The sequence below is a fragment of the Athene noctua genome, chromosome 7 (assembly GCF_965140245.1).
Source record: "Athene noctua chromosome 7, bAthNoc1.hap1.1, whole genome shotgun sequence".
In the NCBI taxonomy this organism is placed as follows: Eukaryota; Metazoa; Chordata; class Aves; order Strigiformes; family Strigidae; genus Athene; species Athene noctua.
In genome coordinates this window covers 23,906,447-23,922,183 of record NC_134043.1, presented here as the reverse complement: position 1 = coordinate 23,922,183, position 15,737 = coordinate 23,906,447, and the positions used below count along the sequence as shown (strand labels likewise).

At 40.4% G+C, this 15,737-nt stretch overlaps 1 protein-coding gene across 2 annotated transcripts in view; it reads right to left on the bottom strand.

Annotated features, from left to right (window-relative positions):
- The window catches only part of MAP3K20 (mitogen-activated protein kinase kinase kinase 20), a 92,133-nt gene that overhangs the window by 30,588 nt on the left and 45,808 nt on the right, over positions 1-15,737 (bottom strand). For both annotated transcript variants that reach the window (XM_074910264.1, XM_074910265.1), the window contains exons 9-11: positions 14,512-14,586; positions 9,058-9,164; positions 2,788-2,923 (exon numbers count right to left, since the gene is read on the bottom strand). In XM_074910264.1, coding sequence (XP_074766365.1) covers positions 2,788-2,923; positions 9,058-9,164; positions 14,512-14,586 — 318 coding nt within the window. The remainder of the gene's footprint in view (positions 1-2,787; positions 2,924-9,057; positions 9,165-14,511; positions 14,587-15,737) is intronic.

Here is a 15,737-nt window from a genome sequence, read left to right as displayed (position 1 = left end):
CAGAGTGCTACTTGGATCAAGGACACCAAAAGCTCCTACTGATAAAGAGAAGGTATATTTTAAAAACAAGCTCTAGCCATAGAAATGAGATGCCCAACACACACGATTCAGTGCTAGGCAGTTCTTCCATTGGCTGTTGGACTTCTAGTTACTTTAGATCCATGGAAAAGCATCTCCTGACATACGGGAAGAATTCCCTATAAAAATCAACACAGCTGCAAAACAGCTTTCCTCTAAAACACATTTCTTGGTTGGTGTTTATGCAATGCAGTAGGTAACGTGCAAATGAGCCATAAGTGTGGCTTGTTCTGCAAGTTATAATCACCTTACTTCCTCCATATTCTGGCATCTCACTATCTGGAGAACTTAGGAGCTCTTTGCGACAGGACCTGCCTCTGGTGTGACACTGCATATGATAATTATCATGAAGATACTTTTATAGATGGCTGGGATCCCCAATCTCTGTACAAGCCACTGTTCTTAAATGACCACCTGCAAGTGCATGGCACCACAGGTGGCTATCGGGATTTCACGTCTTGCTCACTATCTTCCTCTAAATATAAGCTTCAGCTTAGCTACATACAATCCCTTCTTAAGTTAGGTCCTCTTTCAAAAGAACTCTCTCATTTCACTACAGCTGTGGACATAGTTTAGTCCTCCAAAAGGTTCCAGGTTCCCTTGTGCAAGAGGCTCTTGGAAATCTGGGCAAAGGGAATTTGCAGAGATCAGACTCAAAGGTGTCTGTTGTATGTATGTACTGTATGAGACAGCAGAAACAGAGTCAAAACAAGAGCAGGGAGAAACAGGACTTTCACAGAAGTCTTTCTAAAGATTGACCTCATCCTTCTTTCATGCTGATGTTTGTAAAGCTATACTTTATTCTTTGGAGTAGGAGCAGCCTGCCACTCATAGCCACCTGCCATGCAGGATGAAGCTTCTACCAACCCTAAAAAACTGGAGAATCAGGTGGCAGAGAGAGCTTCCCTGTTCCTTCACTTGGTTTGAGTTTCTCCTTGTGCATGCCAGTTTAATAGTATCTGCTGGCCTCTGGTCTTGCAGAGCGTAGAGCAGGGATGACAGTACCAGCTAAGACACAACATGACCTAGTATTGGTTAAGAACCAGGTATAAGCCTAGTGGGCACCCTAAACTACATTACTATCTCTGGGTGCCGAATCTTTACTACTGTTTTTACAGCCAGGGTAGTTTAAAATCAGGCAGTGCACCTCCCTGTTGCAATCCTCCAGTTTGATACTGCTGAGCAGACATACCCTGAACCAAGGTAGGAGGGAGACAGACACTTGACTTCAAGGATTACAACTTGCAAGCAGAATGCCTAGGGATATTCTGCAAACTATTTACAGCTATAAATTTAAATTACAGTTGTATTTTTAACCAGTGCCTTGTAGAACTGCATTTGCTGTGAAAAAAAACAATCCTGCTTGAACAAGCCAATTTTTGCCAGTATGTCATTTTTTTTCCAACAAAAGGGCTTTTTTAAAAAGCTGTTCCATGTAACAGTTCACTAAAGATCTATGGAAAAAACAAACCTGTATTTCTCTATTAGAAGAAATTGCATTTAAATTCAATAGGAGAGTTGGGTTAATGTTATGCAGAAAGATAGTTCATGCTTAGCACAATAGGCCTTAACACAATGCTTTATTCTTTCAGCAATGCCAGCTCTAAGTGAAAAGTAGAAGTCATAAGCAAGTACAGCATAAAAAACCCTAGGGCCTTGCTTGTGAAAAGATTTGCTCATTAAGGCTGTGTCTCATGCTGTGCTCAGGATAGATGATGGCCCACAGCTCAGTTACTGGAAGTTTGCAAGCGTTAAAGCAAGCTTACAGATATCTACTGAGAACATACAGTATCTGCACATAGGAAAACATTCACTCCTCATGATTTCATTACTCCATGTTCACAGCTGGCACATAAATGCAACTTCATTCAAACAATAGCAATAAGCTATGCCTTAAAAACAAGTTGTATGTAAATGGATCCGGCCAGAATCAAGGTTGTAAGTTGGATAAAATTGTGCATAAGAAGAATCATATAGCTACTGCAATCTCAATTTGGTATTTGTTTTGGCTAGTGCTTTAAAAACAAGCAGGTAATGCTGTATTTTTCTTAAAAACAATTCTGTTGTAATATGTCTAGCCATGCACTAACTCTGTGGTCTTCCCTCTGCCAATCAGTAGTCAAGAGCAATCATATTTCGTTTAAGAAATTCAAGATAATCCAAGGAAATTTTGTTGCTCAATTTATTCATAGAAATGCAGCAATCCTAACAGCTAATAACTGGCCAGTACAAGTATGTTAACTATAATTATGAACAAAGCCCTAAATTAACACTTCAAATTTTGACCCCCTTTTTCACAGAATGGAAATTTGCTTCTCAAAGAACAGAGCAAAAAAAAAAAACCTACATAGTTTCTCAAGCCTTCTTCTGCAAGAAACAAATTATTCTTACATTTAAGATCAAATCCTGCATCCATTAAAGTAAACAACTTACTAGTTCAAAAATTAATTTATTGAATGCAATCAACTTTTAAAGCTGAGAACTGTAATTAAATCAATGGGAACTACTCAAGGTCCCCATGGCGCAATATGAACTATCAGCAATATCTGATATTTAATGTATTAGATGAAATTTTTAAAAGCAGTATAGTTATTCACAGTTATGTAATAAAATAGACTTTAATAGGCCCAAAGGAACAACTAAAGAAAACAGGGGCACTATTTTCTTGGTGTCTCTTTGGTATGAAAGGTTGAATTATTGTCTACTTACAGGAGTATTAGACTGTTCGGTTAACTTCTGCTCCCACATCCTCAAACGTCGCTCCCGTTCCTTTAGTTCCTGCTCTTTAAAGCTCAGATCACGCTCCAGTTTCTTTAGTCTCTCTAAGGTTGCCTCAATTTCACATCTGCACGGAGACAATTTGTTACGTCTTGTCTTTTTCTGACAGATATAAATTGTTCATAATTCCCACTTGAATGTTAATTAAATGTGAAAGGCTGAAAAGTACAATACTAACTCAAGCAGTTCATTTAATTACCAAATGCAAAGCCTTTCAGAGCTTTAAGAAAAACTGGCAATATTTATACTTGAGAATAACCATAATACCTTCAGTTGAAGAAAAAAAAACATTTAGAAGAGTAAAATGCCATAGAATAACAACATTTTAAAAGCTAAAATGCTGTCTTTTCCCTCAACGTCATGAAACATGATCTTATCCATAAAGAAACTGCATTAAGAACTGGTAACAGGACAATCATTAGCAACACAAGATGGGCAGTCTAAGAAGCCATTTGCCTGAGTTTATAACTTGGCTATAAATATTATTTGGACTTACACACAAAATACACAGAAACACCACTGGGGTGTTTTTCCCACCTACTTTCCTGTTTCTCTAGGTGAAGATATAAGAGCAAGAATATACACCATGTATATCCCAGCCCTGCAAATGGTTACAAATACATGCTTCTCAAGTTAGGAACAGTTACTAAAAGAATTTGGTTTACTTTTCTCTGCTTCTCACCATATATGCAAAGGTGTGAAAAATAAGAAAGGCAGGAATGAAGGCACTACTCTAAGAAGCTTCAGATACCATCTTTATCGAGTTGCATTGCATGTACCTCACCCCTTAAAGTGGTTTCCTTTGACATGCCTTCTGATAGACAGTACCTTTTAAACACATGAACTGAACCACTCTTGGGAAAGAGTTTAACAAGTTTTGCACTACAAATACACAGGTGTATACTAGAAGGTACAGAAAAATAATTCTGTCACTAAATTCAGCCACGTTTTTTGCTTGTGAGATAACCAAAGAAAAACCTCCAATTTGTGCCAGAGGTTGTATTTGCATTTAACAAACCATTTCTGTTACTGTTTGGGAGACTGTGCACGGCCTGCCTATTACCTCCACTGTTTCCCATTCACATTGTGGAAATAATGAATCATAGCATTTCCTTTTCCTCCTAGAGAGAGCGAGCTCCTAAGGAGACAGAGATCCTAAAGAGAGCTCTAGCTACTGGGACTCTGCAATGCCAAATCTTCTGCTCAAACTTTCACAACATTTTGCCTTTGTAAACACACTGCAAACAAAAATCTGCTCCTTCTGATGTTTTCAAAAAGAAAATAAAAAGCCTACCAGAGTTGTCCTTCTATTTGAGAAAAAGAAAATTCTTCCTGTAAACCTCCTGTCCTAGCATGGAATGATTAAGATTTTCTCCAGTATCAACCTAAAGGAGTTCTGGGTCTCAATGTGGGAAAATGCATACCCAGATAGCCTGTTTAAGTAAAAGAAATAATGTAAATACTCGAGATGTTATAGATTTCTTATTTTAATAAGACATCTCTGTCAGAGAGTAATGCTTACAAAGTACAGTGAAAGGATTCAGAACTGGAATAACCAGCAAACTCTACTACCACACTTAATTCTACTGCAAAAATCAGCCACCTGGGGCAAGGGCATTTATCACACTTAAATCCTGCTGAGTGAGCTGTTCGATGTGGTGGTCAGAACAAATGCCCCTCACGATTATTATGCTTCAAGATTTCAAGCAAAATTCTTTCTCATATTTAGGCATGCAAAGGTCAAGGCTGATGTCTGTGCTGGGTGGAAAGCGGTCACACATCCTAGTAAAGATACAATAAAGGAACAACAAAGAAAGCACTGGACAGGTCAGAAAGTGACTCCTCTGCAAACATCCGATTCCCTATCATAAACGCTTTCTGTCAAGGGCAACATATACTATGCAATCTACTAAGGGAATTACAGAGCAATTTGGGGACAGTTGCAAGCGCTGCTTTTCTTAGTTTGTCTCTCAACATCACTGCTACTTATAAGCAACTCTGTAATTTTTAAAATATGTAAATTAAGTTATCTTTTAAATAACATTCTGCACTAAGAAAGTCCTGGTAACAATAGCTTTCTATATGTCAAAAGTCTATTTTGTGCTGTAATTAGCTCTCTTCATTAGACAGAAACTTCTCTTATAATAAAAGGTCTGCAAAAACAGTTGCATTCTGAAAAATAATTCTACTGTATAATAAAACTGTGTAATTAAAGAGAAAGCTACCGTACATTGCCCAGTTAATGAGTCTTAATTCATAAATGAAGCAGCTTGAAACATTATACATAGTAGGGCATGTGGATTTGTTTGCTTCTGCAGTTCTGCAGTCTGAGTTTACTGGCTTTTCTAGAATACTCTCATTCTGTGACACTGAAGAATGTATACTGTATTATTAGAAACTATAATGATAAACAGTCGTAGATTAAAAACGACTGACATTTGTTTATATGTCTTGAATTGCTACTGATACACTAAGTATCACTAATAGACTATTTTAATCATTAGAACAGCCACTCGTGGGGAGAGGATGGAAGGAGAAATGCAGCTAGTATATATAACTAAACACAGACAAATGTGTTATCTCACTGAAATGGAACATCATTACTTCCATAGTAATTTTTTCCTACTGTAATAAAAGTGACTTAAGAAACAGCTCCAAAAAGATCACAGAATATGAACTTAAACATAAGGCAGACCTGTGCAACTTAGTCATAAGACAGTGCCCCTATTTGATTAAATAAAAAATGTGAAGTGTAGAACAATTAGGAAATAAGATACTGAATTATTTAAGGAAATGACAGAACAGGCAGATTAAAATTTATTATTCATATAAACATCAATACCAGTAAATGTTGCAAATAACACCACATTAAAGATAGGTCAAAGTGCCATTTGTCTTAATCACCTCCCTCAGTTGTAGAATCACAGAATGGTTTGGGTTGGAAGGGACCTTAAAGATCACCTAGTCCCACCCCCCTGCCATGGGCAGGGACACCTTCCACTAGCCCAGGTTGCCCAAAGCCCCGTCCAACCTGGCCTTGCACACTGCCAGGGAGGGGGCAGCCACAGCTTCTCCTGGGCAACCTGTGCCAGGGCCTCACCACCCTCACAGTAAAGAATTTTTTCCTTCTATCTAACCTAAATCTATCCTTTTTCAGTTTAAAGTCATTACCCCTTGTCCTATCACACTACATCCCCTTGTAAAAAGTCCCTCTCCAGCTTTCTTGTAGATGCCCTTTAGATACTAGAAGGCTGCTCTAAGGTCTCCCTGGAGCTTTCTCTTCTCCAGGCTGAACAACCCCAACTCTCTCAGTCTGTCTTCATAGGAGAGGTGCTCCAGCCCCCAATCACCTTTGTGACCCTCCCCTGGACTCGTTCCAGCAGGTCCATGTCCTGTTCAAGAGGCCCACGTCACGTGCAGCCTCAGCCCACTCCCAGTTTTCACACCAGTCAGAGACGTTGAAGACTCTGGTTACTCTTTGTTACAGATGCATTTTTTTGCAGGTGTCTATACAAAAAGAACCTCACCTTGCCTTTTTTTAAGAGTGGGAAAAAATGTAATCTAGCTTGTCTGAGATTTGATTTGCTTTGGTAAATGCAGTATTCCTGTGAAAGTTCAGTATCTGGATCGCTCATTTGGAGGTCCCTCAAAGGAACAAGCATAACCTTCGCTTTTTTGAAGCCCACCCTTCTCCAGGGCTCCAATAGCCAGGCTTCATTAAAATTCCCTATTTCTTGGTAATGCATCTCATTCTTTCCCTATTGCTAGTTCAACTATTTCTTTGCAAATCACTATGGGACAAAAAATATTTTTAAAAAAAAAGCAATGTGTAAAAGCAAAGACTTCTCAACGTAGAAGTTAAAATACATTAAACTTTTGTGCAACTGTCCTTAGAAATAGTTTTGGTTTGTTTTAGTTTATTCCTTGGGATCACTTTACGCATACAAATCTTTCATCTGCTTTAACATGCACATTTTTTTGCATACTTTCTGATAATTTGGCTTAACTTCATGAGTGTCTCCATACAGACACGTCTTTTCCATCAGAAAAGGCAGGTGTTGCCAGAATTCGAGTGTCCCTCTTACCCAGCTTCTGAACAAGTACCCACACAACTTGTACTCTTTCTGCACTCTGTGTTTTCATTTTGACTTAATTCAGAAATCATCTTTGCTTTCAGGCAAATCATACCCTGTCATGAATTCATATTTTCTCTCTCATATTTCCTTGTCTCCAAGTTATCTGTTATTAAAAAACCCCCAACAAACTAAATTTACCTTTAACATGAGTCTCCATGGTAAGAAGGTTTTCCATGACTTAGCTGTGCCAAAGAACTTTTTGTTTCTACAGGGGTCTTCATTAACACCTTGTTAGCCATTCCTCATCTGAGCAATTTAGGTGCATCAAAATATGATTTGTGATAAATACTTGGGCTACCCAAGTCACACTCCAAGAAATGAATCAATTTAGTAAAAGAATAAAAGTTTAATGTTATCAGATGTCAACTATACAGCTTTTATGCTGCTGTATCGGCAAGATTTAAGCAGTTATTTTTCCTAAGTTTGAGTACTCGCTCATCTTTTAAATAAATCTTTTTACAATATAGAGGTGAGAAACCACTCTCTAGCAGATACTTTTCTTGCAACCCTCCTTGTAGTCTGTCTGCTACCAAACCCAGCACATGATGTCGAGAGCCTGCATAAACAATGGTGGCCAAGAAACACATTTTTATGCTTTAAATACCCGCCATTTGTCCCAAGCCTTAGAATACAGATTTGTGGGGCAGGAGGGCATAGCGGGACGTTGTAAGAGCACCGCCGCGGATGAAGTCATCAACACTGGAGAGGCGGGCAGGGCAGGAGGGAACACCGAGCACGCCGCAACGGGCTGCTCCGGGGCGCCTGGCAGCGCCGGCCGCAGGGGAGCGAGGCGGCGCGGCCCGGCCCGCCGCGGCCCGTCCGGTGGCGGTGGCGGGGAGGCGCAGGTCGGCGCTGTCGCCAGGAGGTGGCGCGCTGCCGCCGCCGGTCCCAGGCCGCGGGGCTGCCGCCGCCGCGCTGCTGAGTCAGGGCAGGAGCGGGGCCGACCCCGGAACGGGCTATTTATATTCCCGCCGTGTGACCGGGGAGCGCCCCACCGCCAGCTCACTTTTTCCACTCGGCCGGTTGCCGCCGGGCGCCGTGCTTTTCCCCGGGAGCCCGCGGCGGGAAGGCGGGCTGCTGCTTTTGGTACCGGCCGCATTTCCGCGGGCCCTTCCCCATCCTCCACCCAGCCCTGCTCCGCGGCTCTTCGATTCCTGCGCTGACTGCAGGCAGGGAATCGTTCCCTGTTTCTGCTCCCAGCTTACCTGGAGCAGGGCCAACGCTTCTTAATATAGACCGAGGCACGATCGTCTGGTAAAAATCTTCTGCCTATGCAGATCTGTCTTCAATTTTCCTTTTCAAAGAGGGGGATGTACTGCGGAGCGGCAAGCTTTCTAACTGCCAACTGAGCTTCGGGGACGGGTTTTTGAAGTTTTGGCACATACAGAAAATAGGCTGAAACTTTCACTGTAAAACTGTGTCATGTAATAAACTTGTCTCAAATCTCATCGTCATTTAGAATCACTTATGAATAAAAATTACAATCAGCAACAGGTAGAATCACATGCTCAAGCAATGCCGGTGCACTATGCAAAACCAGGGCTAACCCCAGCATATGCTGAATGTGTGGATACAAAAGTAAATACAAAGGAGAGAATACACAAAAAATGGCAGAACACGTACAAGTGAAAACAAACGGAAGCTTGATTTTAAAAGGACTTTTTTATGCCCTTTATCCTTTTTTTTAGCTATAAACATATGCCTATACACTTTCTATGAAAATTGCAGCAAACATACATATACCTGAGTTGTTTTCCCCTCACACTACTGATTGAAAACATGTAACTGGTTTTAAGATGTGAATCACAAAACCATAAATACCATGATACCTAAACCACTTTAATAATAAATATAGGGTACAGCTAAGTGTATTGGCTCCTAAAACAAGTTTAACAACATTCTGGGCATTCCTGAAAAACAAGGTAAGTTATGTTCTAAAAATACCTCAAGCACAGGTATTTTCTACCAATATATTGCTGGAGTCTGATGTCTTTCTGAAAAGAATATGGACTCACCATTTCAAAGGAAAACCACATCATTTCATCTTGGGAGGAAGGAAACTTACCTCCACTCTGCCTTGTTATGCAGGAATGAGTTACACTGGTCTGGAAGGCTGCTGTCATTTGACATAGATTCCAGGATTGAAATGATCTGCTTGAAAGATGGCCTTTTCTGAAGACAAACCCAAAACAAAACACAGCATTTTCATTCATATACAAGTACTACTGTGTAAAACTATTTGCAGGAATTTTTCAATTGAAAGACTGCAGGCAAGAGGAATTGGGATGTTGCTTTCTGAACACAGCATCCTACAAGAGGACTGTAAATCTGTAAATGTGGTTTTCTTTGTTCTTCCCACTGAAGAGTCACATAAGCTAGTATGACTCAAGCCTTAGTCTCCTGTATCTACCAGTAAAACCTTTTGGTTTAAGAGCATTAAACAACATTAGCAGCATCAATAACCATCAGATTCTTAATTCAAAAGTTTTTTCTCAAGCTAAGAAGGAAAATACTGCAAAAAAGGCTGGACCCATTAGCAAGTGGTAATTAGACATCTGGCATTTTAGAGGTAGTAACCCAAACTCCTTAATGTGTGAACAAGCTATTTAGCTGCCCATCAAAAATGGGTTTCTGGCTGCAGTTCCCCTGTTGCAGAGAAGGATAGACTTTCCAGGAAAACCTCTCACTTAGCTACCTCAGAGCATCCAGGGAAGAAGTGAAGATGGAGGATAAACGAGGTTGTCTCGCCCAGAAGCCGAGCTCATGTCAGCAGTGTCTGTGGTTTTCTGTCCTGGGCTCATTTACCAAACCTGGTGTTCCACGGCTCTCCATCCAGCACCCACTGTGCTCACTAGTCACAGAGAGCACTTAAAACTTCTCTGCATTTTCTACTTACCCCTTAGTCCCAAAAGAAAGCTATGAGGTAGGATAGTAATTGAAAAAGCCACAGTTAAATGTGTTTCTTGAAAGCATGCTGACTCTGTTAGTCTGTTTGACAGACCCCAGACAAGGTTGAGACAAAAGGTTGAAACAAAATGTAGATACATAATAAAGGGATGATGCACATTCTCTCTCTATCGCGCCTGTAATTATACCATTTCTGCTAAAATTACAGATGCCGCAATTAAAACGTGCGTTTTAATTTGGGAGCACAAAAACAATTAGGAACAATACTGAGGTGTCTCTCCCAGGCAGATCCAAGTGATTTCCACATTATAAAAGAAAGACAATTTCTTTATTTTAAATGTCAAACAGCATGAAAAAGTGTCAAATGTGTAACAAAAAAAAAAAAAAAAGACAAGCTCTCTTATACTATAATGCTGCACTATTTGGCTGTAACTGGAGGCTTTGCCTGTCATTTTTTTGTCCATCTCCATGATTTCAGGCAACAGACAGTTGGATCAGCTATGCAGATTTTCTTTGCAACCGACAGTGCTTGCCCCAGCCACAACGTGTTTATGTGGTTTGGCCCCCAGCCCAGCGCCCATGAACAGCAACCTGGGCACAGTGAGCAGCACGGCAGCAGGTGCTAATTCAGCAGCACATCGCTTGCACTGGTTGATCTAGCCCCCTGCATTTATGGGGGGGCTGGTGGAGGCAGCAGTTGTGCCCCTACATGCATGGTGCTGCTGGACCTGCCACGGCTGAGCGGACACTCTGAACACACCCTGGAAGAGCACAGACCTTTCTGGTCAGGGAGTGTGCCACGCTGGGGGTACATAGCACAAAATTCATCACTGGCACCAACCTGGACAGACAACTGGCACAAAACTGGTACGGTTTTGGGGAAGGAGAACCTTCCAACAGGCCTCACACCCTTCTTATTCCTACAGCTGCATCACTTGTAACCGTTCTGGTGGGTGTGAACTGCTGAGGGGATTCAAAAGATTCCCAAATGGTGAGGAAGCTGCCGAACAAGAGACTGTGGCTCCCCACCAATACACCAGGGTACTGCAGCTGCTACGTACTGTCCAAAGGACTGGTAGGTGTGTAATGTGCCTTTACTGAACTAATTCTAGTTTCAGAAAGAGATGAAGGGCAAACATCCCCATGCTGAAATAATTACAATATTTTATGGCTTATTTAGGATTCTTTTACAAAACGCTTCAATGAGTTTTGCTTACTCCTTTCTCAGGGATACTGGGAAGTATAGGGCAGGGCCAACACTAAGTGAGCACAGTCAACACTACTATCAGGCCTGCCTGGAGTAACTTGAGTGAAGATAATGACAGAGAACAGGGCTTTTACAAAAGACAGGTAAAAGCACCAACTGACTGATTAGGGAGGAGCAGCAATGCACACTCTGGGTCCTACACTGTAGGCAAATGAGCCGTTGAGCTGCACAACTAGAGCTGGAACAAATGCACAGTCACACAGTACCGACAAGTTTACAGGTACCAGCTTTCCCTGGAGGCGAAGCTGACAGGAGTCCACAAGCCTACACTGCCATGTGGGTTTTGTTGGTTTCCTCCCCCCAGGCAAGGATAATTTCAGATTTAATAAATGCATTCTAAGTGCAGGCTGATACCTTGGTTAAAACTGGCAAGGAGTAGTTGTTGAAACTGGGAGCCCAAGCTGAGAAGCTTTTTTTAAAAAAAGTCTTATTTTTGGTGGATGACTGCTTAGCACTTTCTAGAAAGTCAGGCATCTCAAGTCATTCCTTACAAGAGATTCTTAAAATATCAAGGCATGAGTCGCCTTTGAAAACTGTTTCCCTTTATATCTGTGATGTCTCATACAAAAATCTTTAAAATATATGGCCCTCTAGAAATAATTCTGGCTAATGTTTTCACTGTTTCCTTCCACTCAGTATTTCTTACTATACAGGTCTGCATAAAACCAGGATATGGCTTTCCTTTCTTGCTGCTGCTCTGTTCCCAGGTTTCTGATTTCCATTAAAATATTCAGTAATTTATAAACATCTTTGATGTTAAAGTGGGCATAAACTGAAGGAACAGATGAAATGAGAAGGAACCACTCACCTGTGTTTCAGAAACAAGTATCCCTAGTAAACAAAGGCATTAGGGATGAGCAACCATGTTTGTACAATTATCTAGTACCCAAGCAAAAGCAGCTTGTTTGTTAGGGATTTTAACAAGTGGTAGTAGTTATCTAAGATACTTAGTTACCACAGAGATTGTTCTTTAATAATTACTGACTTTAAAAAATTATTAATTAAAATTTTAGTAAAATGCTTTAACTCTACTGGAGACTGTTTCAACTAGCACAGTTTAAACAGTATAAAGACTACCATTACAAATATCAGGTGGAGCAATGCACTACGGACATTCTTCTCCACACACAAAGAAATTCTTAAGAGTTCGAAGTGAAGTTGATAACTCTGTCCGTTCTCATGAGGAAGTTATGGTGTGAGCAGTGTCTGACACTCCAGCTGCTCTGTGACAGCTCTCCAAATGTATTCCTTAGCCCCACAGTAAATGCACATCCTTCTTTTCTCAGGGGTAAGCCACCTACAGATATCTTGAGCTTTCTGCAGGCTAGAAGTATGCACATTAGCAATTGCTTTTGAGCAGCTGCCATCCTCAAGCTCACCCTGCCTGACCTCCAGTAACTTGTTCATGCATTGACTGATTTTCTAAAGCTAATCCTGGTGAAAAGGGAATGTTACACAGAACAGTATTTTAGAGGAGTGTGCTCCATCTTTTGGCTCATGCAGGCCACACAGCCTTTTATCAAGGCATTTTGAGAGCTGTAAGTAGAGTTCCTTTCCCAACACGTGACTGTCACATGACCAAACTATGACCAGAGATTACTCCATTTCAGCCACGTGAACAATGCATTTATAATTGCCTAACAGAAGAGAAGCTGCATGAAAACAGTAGCAAAAAGCAGACTGTCAGAAAAACCTGACTAACATGAGATTCACTCTTCGCACACATCAGATGCCTCTGGGCACAGCGCTCCCAGGAACCAGCCCAAACCCAGGTGAACGGCTTGCACAGACGGAACCCGGCCTGATGGTTGGGCATCCTTCTTTTATAACATGCAGATCCATCCCTCTCCCTGAAAAACATCAACAGCTTTCTGGATGCTTATATATGTGGCTAGAGCAAACCAGACAGCAAGCTGATACGATATGTCTTGCAATTACAGAAAAGAAACTCTAATAATTCTTGTTCTGTGGCATTTGGTGGCGATGCTGAAGCTTGGGCATAGTTACTGAAGATACGTAGTTACCACTGGAAAGTGCTCTTCAGTATTACTAACCCAGAACAGTATACTTGTAGATTCAAAGACCCAAGGTATTTTTCTCCCCTCCCTTCTGTGCAGAGTTTAAAGAGGGACATATTAGGGGAATGTCATTTAAATGGGTGTTCATGTGGAAACCACACACTGACGATGGATCTCAGGCTTCCAGATCCATTCTAAAGCAACTCCTTGCTTAAAAAAACCCCAATACCAAGAAGGGAAATCTCCTTTCCCATATTGCTCTTCTATGGCTACTCCCTGGTGATAAATTCTAGCTTTAGAGCACCTAAGTGCTATAATTCACCCTGGGATTAAACTTAGTCTCTCTGAAGTAGTAGCTAACTTTCTTCTGAATTGAAAGGAACAAAGTTCTTGCTGGTGCCTCGACTTGAAAAAAAAAAAAAAAAAAAAAAAAAAAAAAGAAAAGCATAATTTCCTTTTCTTATTCATCCTTCCCTCTCTCAAATACCTTCATAGGCAAAGGAAATGAATGCTAATACTTGATAATAAGGCTAGTATGCCCACAGGCTTTTTCCAGCCAGCTTTATGTACAACAGGATGGTAGCACAGTCAGTTTAAAGAAGGTAACTCCGGTAATCTACAAAAGCTTTTACAGAGTAAACACTCTCTTTTAATTTCCTTTTTAGTTTATTCTTGTAGGGGCAGATTAATAGTGGCAATGGTTTGCCTCTTTAACTTGCATTTTTACTCTGTTTTCATGGTTAAACAGTATATTACAGTACTTTGATTATTATATTATTACAGTATAATCATTACAAAGCTCATCGAAGTCCTAAGGGAAAAGATTAGGAAAGGTTTAACGTCAATTTATAGTATGTTGCTGCTGTTCCTACCTGCATTTTATGGATTAACTTTTTTTACATGTTTTCAACACAAGGAAGGCATCAAAGTTGGACCTTGAAATAGATACTTCATACGTGATGCTCACATACATCCAAGAAAGATTAACTACTAACTACTGAAAGAAAATAGAAAAAAACAATTTTTCACTTGCTCCAAAATGGCTACATTCTTGCCACCTCACCCTATTTGCAGGCTTGTAAATACTCATAGTCTTGAGTAGTCAGGTAAATTAGTAGCATAATAATTCTTGAATAAAGAGAGACATTTAGATATAAGTATGTAAACACATTTTTAAAGGACAGCCTCAGCTATCTTTGTGAAGAAATGTGTCTACTAACATGCAGCAATGGTGTTAGCTGGGAATTGTACCCCAAAGAAACACTGACATACTTCGCAAAACAAGGCAGGGGGTGGTGGTACAGAAATCAAACACAAATTACATTACCTTTGAATCAGCATCCCAACATTGGTGCATGAGCTCTGCAAAACTTCTGGGACAACTGCTTGGAATGGTTAATCTCTAAAGGAGAGAGAATGTACCAGTTATTGGAAGCATTTCCTTTTAAGCTGCTAATAATAGATTTCTTATAAAAGCAATGTAATTAAAAGAAGTAAACCAGACTCTTCTTTCTTTTAAATGCAATATAAAAACTGATGATTGACGTATTAAAAAGAAAAATCAAAACTGTTAACACTAGCAACATGTAAAAATTAATTAATAGAAGGAATGAATCAAATGCACAAATGGAGTTGCTCAAGAAAGCTCAGAGATAAGGAAGTGAAAATGAAGCAAACAACTTTTAATACTAAAACATAATAGTTTGTGAAGGTTACTGCATGGTATTCTAAGATGCCTGTCAAGATAGGTGTAATGTACAGCCTGCCTTAATTCCTTTCTCCCACACAAACGATCCAGCTGTAGAATACTATAGCCACTTTTGATATAACATATGGCTGAAATATAGGTTACAGTAAGTGAGTTAAAAAGAGTTAAGTGAAGCTCTACATGACACAAGAGACGTTTCATGAGCCTGTGGTCAGAAGGATTAATGAGGACATGCAGATCTCAGAGAGCACTCACAGAGCACAGTGATCTCATATAAATATTTCCTGATGACTGAAGACAAGGAGCTGCTGGTTATAGCCAGGACCACTGACTACACAGAATTAGTTTGAAGCTTACTTGGTTTCCTTTGCTGAGAGTTTTAAACCGTGCAAAGATTCCTTCAATCAGTCTTAGAGGACTTTTAGTTTAAAGACTGTCTCCACACTGGAAAGCCTAAAAGCAAATCCATTCTCATATACACACACACCGAAGCCTCTTCAGTTGAGATTAAATGTGCATCCCAACAACATTACACATATAAGGAGATCCTTCTGCTCTCACTAAGGCAGTTAACTGACTTCAGATGTTTCATACTAAAAAAAAAAGTAGATAAAACCCAGTTCCTCGGTGAAAATGGGTTCAAATATAAGAGGGGTCAAGCTAGAAAAAGGGTTCCCTGTCCTGTAATGGGTGAGAACCAGGTATTACAATCCTGTTCAGACAAATCTGCCAGGAAGACCCTTTGATCTGTCCTACTCCTGGCATTTCAGAAGCAAAGCAGAGCAAGTTGTCTCAAATTGTACCATTATATTACTGCAACATGACCTGCAAAGCCTTACAAGCCA